Source organism: Meleagris gallopavo, chromosome 8, assembly GCF_000146605.3.
Source record: "Meleagris gallopavo isolate NT-WF06-2002-E0010 breed Aviagen turkey brand Nicholas breeding stock chromosome 8, Turkey_5.1, whole genome shotgun sequence".
Lineage (NCBI taxonomy): Eukaryota > Metazoa > Chordata > Aves > Galliformes > Phasianidae > Meleagris > Meleagris gallopavo.
This window is the reverse complement of record NC_015018.2, coordinates 21,922,885-21,942,708: the sequence shown is the minus strand read 5'-3', so window position 1 is coordinate 21,942,708 and position 19,824 is coordinate 21,922,885. Positions and strand designations below refer to the sequence as shown.

Below are 19,824 nucleotides of genomic sequence, written 5' to 3'. Positions count from 1 at the left end.
TAAAACATTATTTCATTTCTCCAATCAGGTGAAGAGGGACTCAAGTAACAGAGAATAAAGATACTCAGATACCATGGTGATCATGGCCAGACAAGAAAGTAAATTAGCTACCATTATGATAATGACCTGGCTTTCTAGAAGAGGTAATTTGCATGTAGCAACTAAGCTGTAAAATAAAGATGATTTAACAGAATTGATGCCTGCTGCCTAACCTTACAGCCATAGAATAAGGAGCCGTGGCCACCAAAAAGACAGGCTTTTTATATTTGACTGTCTCTGCAGATGCAGGCGCAAAGTACCTGACCAGAGCTCCCTCCAGGTGTAATGAAGCCTCACTCTGCATTTCTTCTGGTAACACAACAGCTTGTGCACAATCTGAATACACCGTCTGAAAAAAGAGAGGGCAAAGGATTAACTGCATTGTATTTCCCAGCAATTTTACATCAAACCTGGAAACATTGCAGAAATCAGCAGCAGGGCAGTAGACAAACAAAAAACCCAACAAAGGAGGATGGGCCTCATGGTTTTGGGCTCCAGAAGGGAAGCAACATCCATAAGAATGAAGCAGATTAGACCAGAGAAAGAAGCCTGTACACCAGTTCAAGCTCAAAGTATTTAAATAATACTTTCTTCATTGACCTTACGTGAGGACCTCTACAGAAGGAGTTATCTAACTTGCAGGCTTCCTGTGTATGAGGTACTGCTACCAGATTTTGGAAAATCCAGTTCATGATGGAGCTTTTTAGCTTCTTTGGCCCAGCTGACAAGGCTAAAGGAACTTACACAGTGAAACCATAACTGCAAGACTTTCAGTTCACTTCAAGCTTAAGTATGAACTTAGGAATGAGCAAACAACACACCTACAAGTCTGAAATGTTTCATCATAAAGCTACATGGCTGTGAAGTCTCCAAATCCTACAAGCCTCTGTAGAATAGAGTATATAAGCTCTTAGGCACACAATCATACTCCAAAACCAAAAGAGAATTAAATATACAATATACCAATTAGAATTGCTGGCACTTGCCACCATTAGGGACAAGACAGAAAATATATTCAAATTTGAGTTTGTTAGACCAACCTATTTTAGTTATTGCCATCTAGAAAAAGAGAAGAGTTCGAATGAGAACATTTCTCCTTTTTTCCCTTACGTTCTTATTTCTCAAAAACATCTCATTAATACAAACATCTTTCTGAAAAGACACTGCAGAGACACTAAACGTCAGACAAACAGAGAAATCAAATCAAAAGTTTTTGCATAGTAGTTGTTCAAGATGAGGCGAAGAATTCAAAATAAAGCTTTAAAAAACCTTAATAGTATACAAATGGTATATGTTCATCTTTTCAGACTCCTAGATGATCCCAAAATTATGATGATGGGTTAAGGACTAAAACTCCTAACTTCAGAGGAATAAAGGTAAAATCGTTCATGATAGCAAGCATCACATTAAATGCTGTATTAGAAATTGGATTCTTGTAAATTCAAACAAGAAAAGAAAGTAAAAACACTATGATAGCAGAGACAGCTATCTTGAACAGCAACAGCTCCATAGAGACAGCTACTTCTGATGTTACTGGCTTTCCACTTATGGACCTGCCTGGCTTTAAGACTAGAACTGGCCTCTACAAAAGAACTATTTAAGGCAAGCCTCTACAAAAGAGCTATTTAAGGCAATAGACCAGCAGGAACTGGGCAAACATTGAAACATTTATTCGTAATTACAACAGTGTTACTGCAAAATACTCCGCAGACATATTTCAGCACTGATACCTACTGGCTGTACACAGTGACATATAGATTTCTGGGTGAAAGCAAGGCATGGAAAAAAAAAGATGAGGAAGGGCATAGCAGCCCTAGTATTCCTGCCTCAGGGGCCAGAGCAACAGCTAAAGCTCTACAGACTCCCAGACCACAATACTTTAGTCTGGAAGTTGCATCCATTCTGGTAGGGAGTCCTTGTTTAATCAGCTTTACACTAAGAATTCATAATATGTGTGACAGATAAAATAACACCTTTAGTGAAAGGAACCTGGATTTATCTTTTAAATATTAATATGTTCTCCATTGAGCAGCTTCATATTCACCTTTAAAGTGTAGTGCAGACAAATATGACACTATTTGTGCATTCAGAACACCCACTTTCTCTGCAATAACAGTGTCTGGTATGGGATGGTTTCAGACAGAAATGCAGTGTAAGGACTGCACAAATATGCCAAAAGGAATGGATACAGATGTCTACTGATGGTTGCTACAGCTCATTATATCCACTCAAAGGGTTTCTAGATGTGACCTTACCTTTGAGCCCAAACATTTCACATCTTTACCGTGAAATCTCAATGCACTACCTATCTACAATTAATTCTGTTATTGTCATTACAAATACATTTCTCACAAATGTGTAATTGAACTATATAACCCTTGCAAAGGCAATGCAGTTCTGAGGTTATCTGCACAAAATTGTAACATCCCTGAAGCCACCTTCAGGGAGAACAGCCCAACTATCTGTATCTCTTCTACAGTATACAGTGCTGCTCAAGTCTAAGGGAAATTCAGTGCTCTATGAACAGCCAGAACAAAGCCAATGATCTGCCTAAATCCTATTTCTGCCCTAATCCTGGTTCTGCCCTTCAGGCCAAATCAGAACAAAGCATTTTAAGAGCCAAGTGGGACGCAGCAAGTCCCTGTCCTCCTCTCCTTTTCCCCCACTATTGAGTTTTACCCGGACAAACTAGCAAGCTACTTCAGGCTTAAACCTCTTTTCCACTCTCCACGTTGCCTGCCAGGCCTCACATCAATCATCCTTTTTTTTTTTTCCCCCCTCCCAAAACTGTCTTTTCAGTTTCTAGACCAAAAAACTCAGCTTCTGAGAAGCAGGGATTCTTGCAATGAATGCGCATTATGAAGGTTCTTTCAGATTGAAAAGCTCTTTGTATTTGATCAAGTAGATTAGGAAATCAGCCTGAAAGGTGGAAATTCATTTTGCTTTCAATTTTCCTGGCACACAGAGCATTTCAGAAGTAGAAAAAGTTGCTGGAAGAGTTCATGAAAAGCCATCCTGCTCTCCACCACCCACAAAACGTTATTTCAGCCAGAAGACTGTTACATGACTAGAATTCCATCCAAACTCAAACTTCAAATGAAACCAGGAGACATCCTACCGACACTTACATGTAGAGATCCATAGGAAATTCTTTCATCATGTGTGTCACAATGAACTCCACCATCAAATCTGATGGAAAAGAAAATGATAAAGTAAGTAGTGAGCTAGCCACAGTTAAATTCTAATAGACAGTGAGGAAATCAAACTAATCCCTTCCACCTTTCCTACCAGCCAATAGTCCTGCTTAGAAGAAACACATATTAATTTTTCTTTTGACGAAGGAGAACTAGACATCCTCTGGAATTAAAAAGTATACTGAAAACTTAGGGCATGTTTTCCACCAGTACTAGTCAAATGAATAATACACCATGAATCCTGATGCTTGGAATTGCTCTCATATTTCAAACCCTGTCACTAGTGGAAAAGTCCTTTGAGAAGCACGTTTTAGAAAATTATTCTCATCAGAAATAACACACAACACAGAGGTTTACTTTCAGAGATGTTACAGAGAATACCTATCTATCATCAAAATAAATTCTGAAGCAAGTACATCTAGGCTGGTCTTAACACAAACTACAGTTCTGCTTAAGACTCCTTCAGCAAATAAACAAAAAATGTCTCTTTAGGTTATCCCACTGTGAGTAAAGAACTCAAAAATACAATTGAAAAAGAGAAATTACTACAGTTCAGCCAATAAACACTAATCAAAGATGTGCGTGTTCTCACTTCAGCATAAAACGCTTAAGCTGTGCCACTGGTAACAACTGGGAGACATAACCTCAAAGGGTCCTAATAGCCCAGAAATATGACTGAATAGTGACAAAAAATAAGCCCAGGACAAAAGTACATGGTATCTGGGAAGTCTAGAATGATTCATTCCCTATTTGTTCCACTGTGCCTTCAACAAACATGAAAATGCTTTTGAAAATGCTATACTCCAAGACTGCTTCCATTTCATCAGGCTTAAAAGCCAGCCTCCATCCATCTCTGTATCCATTTATACTTTTGGCCTCCATGGCAATGAGTCTCATAATTTCATCATTCTCTGTGTGAAAAGCTTTCACCTGTGCCTCCATCCACAAGCAAAACCAATCCTTGATACTGACAACCCTATTGTTCTTTTTTTTCCCCCCTCAGAAAAGGCTAAATGCCCAGCAAGACCTCCTCAACAAGCATTTGTCTTCTCCATAGGTTTGTTCTCATTTCATCATCTAGATGGTACTTGCGACCAGCTGTCACTACCATCACTTAAAACTCTGAATTTATTAATCATCTGCCCTCCCTACTGTTACATTTTCAGGGCCAATAGGCTTCTGCAAAACTTACTGCAAATGTACACAGGATTTCTAACTTCTCTGTGAGGCAGCCAAGTAGAGAGATGGACCGTCCATTGCTGGAAATCTCCTTACTTAACTGCCTTATTTTTAAGTCCATCCACCCCTTCTCTTAATCTACACATCTATTTCTGCTGCAGAACAAAAGATTCTTCAGGAAGCACGTGGGCACTCTAACAGTACTCACCAAGCACTGCACACACCAGCGGGCGACAGGGCAAGTTCTTGTCTGCTGCTTTCTTCCTATGCCTCATCGGCTTCAAACACACAAAGATGAAAAGAAGTCAGAATAAGCCTGAAGTGACATTCTGTGTATTACTGTATTTTTCATGCAAATGCCACCATCAGCACAGATTCCCTTTGTCTTTTTCTCCGACTGCTATCTCACTTATATTAGTTCTGAAGGCCACAGCTGAAACAAAATAATTTTGCTTGCTTTTCAGCACGCTGACCACCAGGTTTTTGTTATTCTAGGTGTGTAACTACAGGGCACTGTTATATCACAGAACAAAAAACATCACATAGCAATTTCTTTCCCTTGGAAACCTATCGATTTGCTCCTCACTCGGAAGTCTGATCTGCATTCTTAATAGCACATGCAGTATCAAATGGCTTTGGTTTGACTGCAGAAAGCCAGAAAGGCTAACTAGGCAGCAAATTTGCTGTTGAGTGGGAAAGACTAGCACCTTCACACTATGCTTATTTCTACCTTGGATTAGTAACACTTCCGAACACTGTTCCAGTGTCAGATGAGGTGGCAATCACCAGCACCGTAAGAACAGAATGCATCAAGTCAGGAGAAACACTCAGTTACCCCTATCTACAAAGCTCCATGAGCTAGATAAGGACACTTCCTCCACAGATACCTACAGGAAAAACATACAGAAAACATATTTTCCTCTTTGAAGCTGAATCCTCCACCCTCAGCAGAAAGCATAAGCCAAAATCAGAGAACTCAACGCAACTCCAACTGGCTATTAATATATCACACGAGGACCAATGCTTGCTGAAGGTTAAGGCAGAACGTTCTCTCTATCACAGATTTCCTCAGAGATCTCAGTACACAGCTCTTCTCCAGCTACACAGGTCTCTGAATTCACAACAATGCAACCAACTCTTTATCCTTTGAAGGAATTAGACATTCTGGGAGTGATTTTAAAATCATCCTCCAACTGCTGCATTTCTGACAGCACTTCCACATGCCTTAGCAATCTAGGTTAGATATATGCGACACAGTTTTCAGCATACAGGGACTTGAATCCCATGTTCTCATCCCAAAGAGAAAAATCAAAGCATCCACAGGAAAAACTCACCATCCTGTGCAGGTTTACTCGAAAATTCATGTTGTCATCATGGAGAAAAGCATTAGCATATTGATCCTATGGAAAAGAAGAAAAAAAAGGAAAAATGATGAATAAAAAACTACCTGCCCACTAACTTCCACTTGCCTCTCAAACCACATGTGTTTCAGTGCAGAGCTCCCAATAAGCAGCTATATGCTGAAAACACCCTCAAAACCTCCTTTTATTCCCAGGCATGCCTTCAGTCCCACAAAGGTAAAATCTTCCTGATCTGAATTCCATGTCACACTCTGCACTATTTGCTATTTCCTTCAAGGTCTATTTTCTGTTCTATTTCTTTGCTCATCAAAACTGTAGACTGTGCAAGCTACAGCATCAAGATTTTAACAAGTGCTGTATAACGCACACAAGTCCCTGTAACTTTATCCACAAAGGTTTCTATTGGTTTTTCGATGCAGCCATCATGCCAGACGTCCCTGCACACATGTGCTAGCAAGTAGGTTGATCAGCTGTCCCACCCCTCAGGCAAAACTTGTTTCAAGCCCAGTTACAAATCAAACTATTACTCCAGGCAATGCACAGTCAGGTCAGGTATTAAATACACTCTCTAATATCAAAGCTGAAGCATGCCCCTGATACGGAGAAACAGCATTTCTTATATTATCTATGTGCCCACCTGAAGAAGGCACTTGAGAGCCAAAATCAATTATAAATATCAGAAACGCACCCTGAAGAAACACTACTTCACAATTCTCAAGCTGTATATCAATATTGCTGCTTTTTATTCTTTGCTAAGAATAAAAGATCTTTACTTGCGAGCAAGCAAAACGCAAATGCCCCACAGACTCAATCACCATTCAGGACAAGCCATTAGCCAGGCCATTACTGTCTGTTTCCCATAAGACTGGAGCACCTTCACCAGGACTGCTGACACAGACTGCTGATCTTCTCATCCTACTGCCAGCTTTCCTACCATTCTGTAACTGCAATACTCTTTCAGACTTATAAAACCCTTCTCTGGCAGATAAGATACAGCACTGCCCATGATTACCACAAGCATGAGACACATGAAAGACATTCACACATTACTCATCTAAAAGCACTTACTAGCTAAGTGAGACAGGCTTTAGGTTCACTATTTTCTCTCTTTGTCCCTGTGAGTTGGCTAAACCAAATAAAATGATCCAATTTTTAAGTATATTTTAACAGTATTGCATCAGGCTTATCAGCAAAACATTATGTGCCTGAGGGCCTCATTACTAACAGCCACTGTAGATCTTCAGCTCCCGGTGAACAGGAGGCAGGGGATGTGCATGCAGATAGGGCCCTGAAACACACCATCTGCTGAAGAGTCTCACAAGAAACCTACCTCTGCTATGCATGTCAGGATAATCAGACACAGCTTGCCACTGTGTAGCCGGTGCTCATCTGCAAAGAAGCAAAAACAATTCCTGCATGAGCTATACAAGCTTGGCAATGCTGACGAGTGAGAAAGCTTTTGCAATAGGAGAGTTTTAATACTTCTTCCTCACAATCGCTAACAGTGTAGGTACTCTCCACTGGGCACTCACCCTCCAGCCTGGACACTAAACCCCATGAAGTCTTCCCCACCGTTTCTGTGAACAGTCAAGTTCCTGATTTGAATCTCCATCGCCACGGTAAATATCAATGAGGCTTCTTTCTCATTCAGTTTTACTTTCACAGATACTCTATATAGTGGTGTTAATCTGCCTGCCTGCCACAGTGGATATGCACTTTTTATGTATATGTACTCTCTAAGGTAAGATGGAGAGACGTCAGTGTTGCTGTAGGTTATGAAACAAGCCAAGTTTTGGTAGAGGCACAGCACAACAGAACAAGCATGTCCAGAGTTCATGCTCTGAGCTTTAACCTCACTGCTGAGAGACATGACGTAGTTTGCCCTACGTAAAGCCATGAATGAAATGAAGTCTGCAAAGACTAAGCATTTTAAGCCAGAGGAGTCCCACGCTGGTCATGTCCTGCAACCAGCAACTGAACTATGCTGATTTCATCTTGCTATACTGAGTAAGAGGAGAAGAATTTTGAAATGGGAGTGTTAAAAATCTCTCCCATGTCTCTTTATCTCAGCTAGGGTAGAAAAGTTTTCTACCCTAGCAAAGCAGGAAAAATGGCTTCAAAGAACAGTGATACACTGGAGCCTTGTTATTTTCCTATCGTAAGGCCTCACTGTATATTTCTGTAGGTGCTGCTAACACTTCTCTCCGGGGACCATGCTGTAAAGGCTCCTGTTCCACACTAAGTACTCTGCTTTCAGCCAACACGTTGTGAAGATCATGCCACTTTCAGCAGTTATGGGGCAACCACGCAGGCAGTTACTCGCACAGACGCTCTGTACCTTCACAGCACTCTTCATTAAAGGAACAAAGCAGACCACTTCCCACAGGGAGATGTAGCAGTATGAACCCTACTTTACAGATGGGGGAAAAAAAAATAACACAGAGCTTTTGTTTCTCCCAGTGCAGCTGCCTCTGACTGGCACAAGAGAGAAATAGAGAGGAGGATCTAGCAGAATGCTGTCTATTAAATTATGCTCTCTGGGATAGAACTGGAACAGCTGCCTAGTCCTGGAAGTGGAACAAGCCAGTCTCCTCTTTGTGTTCCCACCTGTCTCAAGACAGAGAGAAAATAAAATTCTCCTTTTCCCCCCTTGCTACTATACTGTTGTCAAATGCTTTCTTCTACACAAGAAAAAAAAAGGTAGGCAGAACCCAATATATCCTTACTAGAATTAATAGGCAGTGGTTTGGAAGGCACACTTGATTGATCAGTAGAACTACTGATACAAACTGCCATCTGTCACAGAGGCAAGGACATTGTCTATCAGCCACACAACCTTCAGATGTTTTACATACTAGCACCAAGGTAGAGAAAGAAGCATCATGCCCTGTCACATAACAGAATAAACTCATCTTTAGTTGGCTTGTTTAGCACAGAACCTCTATCAGATCTCATTCCATCTGAAACTAATCTAGTCTGGCAGTTCCTGAGGACCAATGCATATTTCCTGTACTACAGTGACTACTAAGAGCCACAGTTAAATTTAAAAACATAAAATTGCTCCATACACTTGGATCAGCAAGAGAAGCCCTGAAATAAGCAAATAAGAATAATTAGAGAGCTGGTACACCTACTCATGTGTACAATCTATAAAAAATGACTGAACAAAGATTGAGGCTGTTTAGTTTAAAGACAAAAGCAAGAGAAAACATGAAAGCAGACTTCAAATACATAACGGTTGTCACAAAGAAGAAAGAAATTATCCATTCTCAATATCCGTCCTGGGGAAGATAAGCAGTAATTAATTTAAATCACACTAAAGAACTTAGGATGCACATGAAGCTTTTTCACAATAAGGGTAGTTAAACACTTGAATAAATAGTCTAAAAATGATGCTCCTCTATCAGCATCTTATTCAACCTGTTAGCAACAACTCTCAGAAAAAAGAAAAAAAAAAAAGAGGTAGATCTGATTCTGCCTTGGTTCTGAAGGACATGCTAGACACTGCCATGAAGTACTGTTTAGTCCAAATTTCAATTATTCACCTTTTCCTCAAGTAGCTTGCATACTGAACAAGAACAAGACTGCCAGAAACAACTTCCTGCAAGTTCGTGCACGAGAAAACTCTCCTATACAGCGTGTTCTTTTACAAGCATTTATCACGTTCAATAATCAACAAATCATAGCTCTACGAAAGTCTTCCTACTTTTCTTCAGCTATTATGTTTAACTTAAAGCAGTGTAAGTTGGCAGTGGGCTGAAATACAGCAAAAAAGATCACATGTTATGTTCACGCTGGTCCTGCCCTACAATCACTGAGCACAAGAGGATCCTCAGGTACCTGAGCATCACCAAGCTTCAACTCCAGCAACACGTAATGAGCCCCATTCCAAAGTGATCAGAAGAATCAAGTATGAGACAGTATGAGAATGTGTCTCATCAAGCAAATGATTGTCAGTACAGTGAAGATCACTGCTGCCACGTTTATAATTAAAGATCTGCCTGTTTGACCAGCAAGTACCAAAGGACAAAGACAGTATTTCCTTCCAATGCGGAGCTTTGCCTCACGTGTCAGACTAAAAATTCTTTAAAATATAGCTATCCAGTGCACGATTTCCCCTCTCTGAGCAGGGGTTTGAAATCAGATATGCTGACAACTCCTGCACAGGGAAAGGCTTGGTTATTACGTACTGTGATTATTATTACTACGTTCTTCCCATAGTTGACTTCTCTTCTGTTTGCATTCATCCTCTCCTAGCCTTACATAACTGTTATCTCACAATAAGAAATCATTTTGTTTTCTCAGAAGGTGGAACCTTCAGTCATCCAAAAGGACTGCAGTTGGCTTCTATTTCTGGAGATGTGTTCCTATGTCCTCCCCATTTCAAGAAACACTGCTTGCAACATCAACAGAATTTATTTACCTTTTGTGTCCTGCATCACAATGGAGCTGTACTTCAAGAAGGTTATCAGCAAGTTGCTAGTTTGTACATCAGCATCCAAAGGTAGCTCTGCAGAGCTTATAACTGCAACAAAACAGATAAGACACACTTACCCTCCACAAACACAAAACAGAAGTATGCAGAGAACAAAGTCACAGACTCATAAGTCTGGGACAGAATCAACTTATCTAAAAGGTTACCCGAGTTCTTTATCCTGCTATATGATCACCCAGCAAAGATTTTGTTTTGAAGACTGGTACTACCCCAAAAATCTTTTCTCCTGCCCTAGGGGTAGGATGGGATGCTCTGCAGTGATGTCCTTCTCTGTCCTGCTCTACCCACTTCAGGAGAGATAAACCTGCTATTTTAGCATTCATCAATTTTCCTAACTTAGGGAGCTCAAGATATTCTCACCAATACCTAATTAGGTCCCGTATGTAATTCTACATAAGAAAAAAGGGTTTGATTTAACAGTGTATTTTACAATTCAAGATTTAAACCTCATAACCCTAGAATGATGTAAATAAGGTTAGTTACCCGTGGAACTGAAGGATATGCAGGCACAGGAAGATGCAAGGGATGAACCAAGAATAAAATGCAGGATTCTTAGAACTGAGCACTGAGAGACCCACTGCACAGTAAATAAAGGTTCTCATGAAGCTCAGGATTGTGTAATCCTTGAATACACAATCGTAGCCCTTGGAAACAACAGGCCAAATAGATCAATGTAACCTTGCTGTTCAAATCACATCAAAGAAATGATAATGGGGTTTTTAGCTTCTGAGAGCTGCACATCCCCAAGTTGTTTTAGTCCATCCAATCCTGAAAGTGCAGCACAACTAACACGTTGCTAGCATGGCCAGTTTGTTGGCAAAGTCCAAGCAACGACACTGAAAACTCTTTAATTCCCAGTGTTATGAATAGCTCAAGGAATTGACTAAAGAATTGGAAAAAACTTATTTATATCTCCACATGTCCTTCCAAAGCTGTTACAATGAACACAATGAATGACATTTAGATAACTATGGTGACAGGCACGCTTGATTTACATATTATGGACTAACACTTAGAAGAAAAAGTCTCATTTAAAGAAAAAAAGGAAATCGCTCTCAAGATCCTACCCTGCCTACCCTGGTTCATGGCACAGACACTGCATTTTTTACCCAAACACTCTGAAACTTTAAAAGGCTTTAATTCACATTAAAGGCTAACAACCATAGAAATTTCAAACCAGAATATGAACCCATTTTTAATTCCAGTCAGCATTAAAAAGTGCCTGAAAATCACAGACAAATTTCTACACATTGCTGAAACTTGGAAATAATTCAACCAAGCTTTTATTCTTTCAAATGCATGAAAAAGAAGAAAGCAACCTTTTCATTCCGAAGTCAAAATGCCTCTTACTAACTCTCAGCCACAGGCAAGTTTTAAAGCTGAGTTGCAAGACATGAGAAAATGAGGAAAATTCTGACATACCTTTAAAATAACAGCAGTACTAAAGAAATACCACTGAAATATAACTAAGCTGAGGTCAACAAAAAACAAAAATAATAATCATCACAGTGTAGAGATCATCAAGGTGACAGCTAATACAAATAAAGCACGCCTCCCAGTGTAATTCCTGCACGCGAAGATCAATTCCAGTCCTTAAACTTAGTAACCTTGCATGCAGAAGGAAGCCTCAAGCTCCTTAACATCACTGCCTCTGCTGAAAGCAGGATGGAGTTTTTGCTTTGCTTTTGTTTTTTGGTAAATAAATTAAAAAAAAAAAAAAAAGAATATGAGCAAGCTGTAGATGTGGTTAAGCACCAGTTCTTTCAGTTGTGTAATACAGTGTGGGCGTGGATACATTTGCAACGTACGTGTTGAACACAAGCCCACAAAATGCCCGTCCCTCCACATTTTATGTTGCACAAAATGTGTAGCACACAAGCACAGGGAGACTTGAGACATAGGGAGCTTTTTAACTGAAGCTTTTGATATCCATGGTAACCAGACAGAAGTCATCCACAAGGAGGATCATCTTTAACCAGGATATCAAATGACCTGAATAGCTGATATAACTAAGTAACCCAGGCTGCTTGGTCCCTTAAACATTACCAAATTATGCTCTATTCAAAGTGACTCTATTCCTCCTCTGAATTCTTTCTTCAGATCTATGTCATTAAAGTAGGTGGCCATTTGCTTTCTTCTCTTAAACTGGACTGCAACTACCCATGACAAACAAGAAGGGTTTTATTCTCAATTATTTTAAAGTACATTTATTTGGGCACATAACACCTCATTTAGATCTCAGCACAAGCAGTCATTTACAAACCCTGAGAGACGAAAGACAACGAGAGGGAGGAATATCTCAACTCCCAGGTTGGATTCAAATCCCAGTTAATTCAAAGCTGGGGACAAGTGCATTAATGGTGAACTGCGACTGTCTGTAAATCTGCTCCAATGACAAATAATCCCAGGCAGAGAAACTAGAAATACTCAAAAGCAAAAGCCTATGTAGAATAACTAACAGGTTGGGTGTGCCCTCACGCAGATACGGGGACAACGCTTTCCAGAAGGAACATCAACACAACCTCATTAAGAAATACACGAGGCAAAAGAGAAACTACACTAAACATCTTTCAAACAATTAAAATCGTGCCAAGTAACATTTCCTGCTTGTGTTCACTAGGGCAGATCTCCCCAGGAAGAGAACACCAGGTTACATCTGCACCAGACAGACCTCATTAGTTGCTATCTTGAGGAAGTGCTTCGCCAGCTACTTGTTAATTGTTCATCCCAGGAGATCATTACATTTCTTACCATCCGAAGAAGGTGGGGTGGTTCCAAGTGGAGTGACAGGTGTTGTTGGAATTGGACTTGTTGGTGTTGTCATCAGCCCCATTTCAGGATGGCTCTAACAGAAAACATAAATCCGAAACATACACAGGTTAACAGCTTCCCTGTGGCTAAGTCACACGGATCACTGCTTGTACTGTTCCACACTCTCACACAACAGACACATCTTCATGAAATATCAGGAAACTTCAAACTCTCCTCAGAAGAGGAATGCTACACTTTATAACCTTGGATATCTACAATTAAACTGTAAATCAATTAATTTACTCAGCAAAACATACAAATATATCACAAAACAGTAGCTGTCCCCAACAGACAGACAATATGCCTTTCTCCAGCACAGAAGGGGAAAAGGCAAGCAGAAGCCTACACTGCTTACAGCTTCTCATCACGCCAAAGACAACCCAAGGGTGTGCATTTGAAGTCCTCCTCTACAATCCTTTTATTTCTCTTCCTAAAAGCAAATTCTTCTACCCCCTTGCCCTCCACCTGCTCATATTCAAAGATGATGGCAATTTATTTCTTTGTTTCTCCCGTAAAGCTCAGACACCGGAGGAAAAGAATGCATAACATAAAGAACACTACCATTATTGATCCTCTCTGCTTCCATCAGTCAGTTACTCAGCCCATTTCATCTTTGCTAATAGTTGCCTGCCTAATTACTGCTTTGACTTTACTCTTTGTAAGCATCTAGATCCATCCAAAGATGGCAATCTGCCACGCTATTTTAAGTCTGCCTGCCAAGCAGAGCGTCCATTTCATAGGGCAAGTTTTACATAAATGTATCATCTGCCTTAATACATCATCACAATTTCAAAAAGGAAAGGGATAGAACTACTGGTTTGACATTAGTTCTTTCTTCACAAGTGGATAGCTTCCACACTGTCCTTGAGTATCTCATTTTATGAGCAACCATAAATACATGTATTTTATGAGAAGCACAGACATATACTACACCAGTCAAAGGCAACTGTAAATTACATGTACTAATTGAAAATTTAAGATCCAGTTTTCCATTGAAAATCTTACATAAAACATGTTTGCTTTCATATATTTTGCTATGGTGTTTACCTTCCCTTTCCCAAAAATTAACTGTCAGTGAAGAGATAATAGTGCCACCTAGCAGCAAAAACTGAGGACCAACAAGCTGGTAAACACAAGAACAATTAACACTTCAGGCATCATCACAGCTATACCTCAGCTCTTCCTATGAGCTCTCATAGGAGCAGGTAGTCATTCACACAGTCCCTCTTTCAGCAACAGACACAAACAAGAGCTCATCACTCATCAGCTTTCGTGAAGTTTCTCAAAAGACAGTATGCCCTACCTCGACCTCTCTTAAAAGAGGGATTACAGGCAATTCACCCAAGAACAACATTAGAACCAAACTTCAATCAGAGCCACTAAACAGTGGCTGCTTCAGCTACCACTTTCACAAATAACTAGCTTATTTTTTCATTATTAATGCAAGAGCTTTTACGCCAGCTGCTCTCTTCCCATTCTCCTCTCATCCCTCTTCTCCCTCAGGGATAACCTGGCCACATAAAGGCCTGAATTGGTATTACACAACTAGAAGCAGAAGTCTCTCGGAGGCAGTTGGAATGAACAACTGCAAAAAGCAAAGAACTTGAGCGAATTAACCAGCCCCAGAACAGAAGCTTTCTAAAGAGTTTGTAGTTCTGCCTATCAGTCTTCTGCCATCAACACCACTGCCAGGAGCTCCCCAGAGGCCCACTCCCTCCTTTGTGCCACATGTCTAGCTAGTAGCATATTACACAGAGTGACAGAATCACAGGGGGTGGAAGACACTTGAAGAGATCCAAGCCCCCTGCTACAGCAGGTTCCCTACAATTGGCCACACAGGTAGGCACCCAGATGGGCCTTGAATATCTCCACAGAAGGAGACCCTACAGCTTCTCTGGGCAGTCTGTTCCAGTGCTCCATCAGCCTTACTTGAAAGTTCTTCTGCATGTGTTGCTGCACCCTGATGAGGTGAAGTAGCTGGGGAAAGGCCTTAACCGTTTTAAGGTGTTTTTTTTTCCCCACAGATTACTAGCAGTACTTGAAAAAACAAAACTACCATATTAAACTGTAATGCCTTCTCAAACTCATCAAGCCATTCCTACAGCCAGCCACAGCACCATCATCAGATCAGACAGACTCAGTATTTCTCCCTCATGGTGACTGTCTTTGCAAATTCATACACTGATTAAAAAAAGCATCCAGAGGTCTGTGTTCAGAGGTACAGGGCAGCCCCCATTGCTTTTCAGAACACTGCTATAGCTCTGCTTCTTTACCACGAAAAGCACAAGGAGAAGTGCTCTGTTGTGACAGCAGTCATTGATTAGTTCCTAAGTGAAGGATACCTACACAAACAACAACATGTGGTGTGTGCACATCCAGACAGAAAAATTAATCCAGCTTGGAGCCGGATCAGCTTCTTTCCCTCATCTCTAATTTATCATGTGTATGAACTGCTCCAATAGCTGCAGCACTCTTACTGCCACAGTCAACTCACTGCATCCTCCTGATGGCATTATCACAAAACATAGAAAGAGCTCTACACAGTCCTTCCATCCAGTGGGAAAAATGGCTCCTAGCACAAGCTGTGCCCTCAACACTTCAAGCATTTTTTGGCAAGGCAGGAAGCATCTCCTAGAAATAAATCCAGTCCCTGGTTTGTTTTTCATCCTTTGTGCCCACATACATCTGTGACAAGCACCCAGAGGGGGAAAAAAAACAAAAACAAAAAAAACCCAAAACTTATCTTTTCACCAATTCAATTACTGACTTTTTAATTTCAAAAGACATCTAATAGAAAGAAAAAGGCAAACATAGTACTGAAACTCACTTGTGCCAGAACTGTAATGAAGTTCCGGTTTAAGTGGACAGCTTCATAGAGGGCCAGAAGGATTGCTTCATTAGTTCTGTGGAAAGGACACAGACAAGAGCAGAGTTAATTAAGGGCTAACTCCAGATGAGAATCCTGAGAGCAAAGCTTCTGAAAGAATATTTTTTTCCCAACCATTTTAAATTCTGCCCCTGCAATCCACTATTTTTCATTATTAGTAGTACTGAGCAGTGCACAAATACATCTATTTTTAGATTTCACAATAGTCACTGCTCTTCTCCTGCAGAATGTCTTCCTTGTTACTCACTCTCAAGCAATGTTTTCGTCTTTAAAGCCCTTTCTTTTCAGGGTAGAGGTCTGCACAGACACAACACACCCTCGTATTTACCACTTGCCCCTTTTATTTGTTTTGTTACACTGAAACAGTTCCATGATGGGGAAGATCACGTTGATCAGAGCAGTGAATTGTCACTCATTGTGCAAATAACATCTGTACACTTACTGGACTGATATCTTCTCATCAGCATCTGCTATGAACATGCTGCCCACCTATGGAGAGAAAAAGTATAGCAGAGGAGGAATTTTTGAAAGTTGTTGAACAACAAGAGAGAAGACATAGATTTAACTAAGCCAGAAATGCCCTGTGAGATGTGTTCTCATCCACAGCACAAATGTAACTTACATTCCAAAACCAGTGAAATACAAATGGGAAAGTTCCACAAAGGACAGAACAGGATGATCATATACAAGCACATTTTTTGTTCTTCTGTAGCTGCCCAATGCTTAATCTGTCAAGTCACAAAAAAAACCTGTGTATTTTAAATCCTAACCTTGATTAGCCTGTGGTTCTATGACAGGACAACAGACAACTTCCTGCCAGTGTGCCCCAAAGCACAGCAGTTCTTCCTACATCATTCCTGACACATAGCTGTCATCACTGAACTACCCTTATTTTTGAAAGCACTTTCTCATCCAGACAGCAATAAGCTCCTCAGAATACAGTTACCTCAGCTGTATTTGGTTTAGATCATATCAGTGCATCCTTCCTACAAAAGTACATTCTAAGCTGAGTTTTTGGAAACTCTCACCCACCTGCTGAACTTCCAGGAAGTTCCTGTTTTAAGAATAGAACAACACTGCATCCTTGCTTACCATATTAGTTAGGGCTGAGAAGAAACCACTCTGGTGTTCCTCTTCTTTATCTTTGTATTGCCTGAACAAAGAAATCAGGATGAAGCTTCAAGCTTAGAAAGGTAACTACAGTTTTCTTCTCTAAATCCCCACACTACAACTTTATCTGATTTGGATGTAGGTGGGAGAAAGTTCCAACATTCAAAATTCCTTTTTAAGAAGCCAGTAAAAGAGGAGGAGAGGATATTAAAATATCTGCAAACTGTTTAGAGATAAAGTGAGGGTGCTGAAAAATGTGACTCTGAACAATGGCTGTGCTGTTACACAGGATATATCCAGTCTGGACTAACACTAGGGGTGTATCAAGTGACTTCACAAATTTTGTCTTGAACTAACCACACAGTATCCTACAAACCACAGCCTGTAACTACAGGGTACTTTCATTTCAATTACCATCAGATAGGGTAAACCACACGTTATCACCATGGCCAGGAGAAGCCATGAAGACCATTAGACTGGTTCATGGCCCAATCCTGTTGGATCCTATATTCATCTCCCCAGAAGATGACAGGTTGAAAGGTGGTTCAATGAACTGCTCTGCTGACAGCTGTCTGTTCCTACCTGCCTTACTTCCAGGGCTTATTAGAAAGCACAAGGATGTTCCTGAACAGTCTAGTAAACATGACAACATAAGCAAGCATCAGACCGTGCACAAAGACATGGTCCAGAAACATGACAGCAGTCACCACCCATGGCAGGAGACCCTTGACTAGGACTGGATTTGGAACAAGAAGTCAACAAATAGGTTGGACATCTCAAATTTAAGCTCTTTGCTTCAGGTGACCTTGAAATGGGCTAGCAGAGTCACATGGCCATTTATTCTGTCTTTCATAAAGGAATCCAATTACACATTCTGCAGCATGCAAAGAAAACAATCCTAAAATTCCAGAAAGGGGAAAAAAAGATAAGCAAACAAACCACAGCCCAAAACAACTTTTGTCAGAATAAAAGAAGGTGAGTGAGTGTAAAACAAAAAACCCACTAAGTTTAATATATTTACATGATTTGTTGACTTGCGTCATCTTGCAGATATATCTGTAACAGTGTACATTCAAATGGAATTAAAACTACTTCCTGGATACTTTTAGAATTCTTCTGCCTCCAAAAAAACTTAGGATTACTCACGTAAAACTGCTGCGTATTGCCAAATTTTCTGAAGAGATTTTTTCTTAGAAAAACTTAGATATTTTGTATTTTTACTTATTAAAGTGACATTGGGAACGTGCCATCCCTCCTGCGGCTTCCTGGCTCTTTTCTCAGAAGGAGTTACTGCTGCCCACCGTTTGCAAGTATACATTACCTCTGATCTGGCACGTGAACAGCCCTGGATAGATCTGTTTGTAGAGCAGTTTTCAGTTAAATAAGAGAAGATCCCAGCAAATGACTTATCTTTTCTCCTGGGCCATAAGATTTTACACAAAGTTCATAGAGGTAAAATCCATGACAGGAAAAACATACAATAGAAATCTTCCCCTTCAGCAAGATCTGTCCTGAAGCATATCAGCACAGCTGGTACAGATGTATTTATACTTACAGTGACAACAACTGAGCAGAAGTACCTCGGAGCATGAAACTATTCCCTGCCTCTGCAGCTGCATCAGGACTGGTAAGGGACTAATACGTTTACTCATAAAAGTATGTTGAAATGGAATGCAATTAACATGCATTTGAAAACAAGAGATGGTAATGTTTTACCTGTTGTACTCTGATAAAGCCTGGGCAATTACAAGTCCCATTCCCTGCAAGAAGAATTTAAAAAGGTTTATATTACAAATTGTAAAGCAGGAAAACAAACACTGAACACACATTAGCATCCCTGTCCCCAAAGATACCACAGTATGATGCTAAGAATTCCCCCTGCAGCTGTTTGAATTAATAAGATACACTTATACAACAAAAGCATAACCTAAAAAAAAAAAAGCACGAAAATTTAAAGTTGAATATCTATTTATCTAAGTTCAGAGGAGAAAGTTTATTCTCCTTGGGCCACCAGGCATACTTTACTCAAGAAAACTCAAAGTGGCACCAACTCCAGAAGGAAGTGCGTGTTAGAGGAAAGATATGCAAAGGTTCAAAACAAAGGCCATACACACTAATGACCTTGCCATTTCTTGTCAACAGCCTCCACCACTCCACAGTTACTGGTCCTCCTTCTCTGACAAGCTAATTAAATTAACTCAAAATAGTTGCTCTCATCCTTCAGTTAGAACAGAGTTCACTTATACTTCATGCCTAAAGGGAATTTCCAAGTCCTAGCTGGTAGTGCACTGACATTTTGTATCGAGGCTTAAATACAAAACTTAGGCAGCATCTACAATGTAAAGTATGTCTGTTAACTCTTGATTTGGGAGTTACAGTAAATGAATTGAGGACTTGTAGAAATGGGGTAACACAGCACTGCAGAGCAGATGCCCTTTGGCAAAAGCCATCTTTGGTAAGCAACAGCAAGGAACACACATGCATTTAACAAATGTCTCATAGACCAACCTTAGGCTGTTCTTTGCTACCTAGTCTTTTAACCACCTCATCATTTAACTGATGAACAAACTGTCCAAATCCAGAGTTACCTGACATACAATAGTGCAGTTAGGGCAGAAACCCACCGTACAGGTGCTCTTTGCAGCAGCACTGCTCCCAGATCCTCTTTGCACCAGACATTAAGATTGCATTTGTTAACCTCTCACATGGAAAAGCATCCCCAGCAGCACCAAATAATTAAGTCAAATA

At 40.3% G+C, this 19,824-nt stretch overlaps 1 protein-coding gene across 1 annotated transcript in view; it reads right to left on the bottom strand.

Annotated features, from left to right (window-relative positions):
* Nucleotides 1-19,824, bottom strand: part of ARMH3 (armadillo like helical domain containing 3) — a 105,013-nt gene that overhangs the window by 71,313 nt on the left and 13,876 nt on the right. Inside the window, exons 10-20 of the mRNA XM_003208068.4 lie at nucleotides 18,793-18,836; nucleotides 17,059-17,119; nucleotides 16,409-16,455; nucleotides 15,907-15,982; nucleotides 13,020-13,113; nucleotides 10,197-10,298; nucleotides 7,104-7,162; nucleotides 5,747-5,812; nucleotides 4,621-4,690; nucleotides 3,168-3,228; nucleotides 300-388 (exon numbers count right to left, since the gene is read on the bottom strand). Of these exons, the coding sequence (XP_003208116.1) occupies nucleotides 300-388; nucleotides 3,168-3,228; nucleotides 4,621-4,690; nucleotides 5,747-5,812; nucleotides 7,104-7,162; nucleotides 10,197-10,298; nucleotides 13,020-13,113; nucleotides 15,907-15,982; nucleotides 16,409-16,455; nucleotides 17,059-17,119; nucleotides 18,793-18,836 (769 nt within the window). The remainder of the gene's footprint in view (nucleotides 1-299; nucleotides 389-3,167; nucleotides 3,229-4,620; nucleotides 4,691-5,746; nucleotides 5,813-7,103; nucleotides 7,163-10,196; nucleotides 10,299-13,019; nucleotides 13,114-15,906; nucleotides 15,983-16,408; nucleotides 16,456-17,058; nucleotides 17,120-18,792; nucleotides 18,837-19,824) is intronic.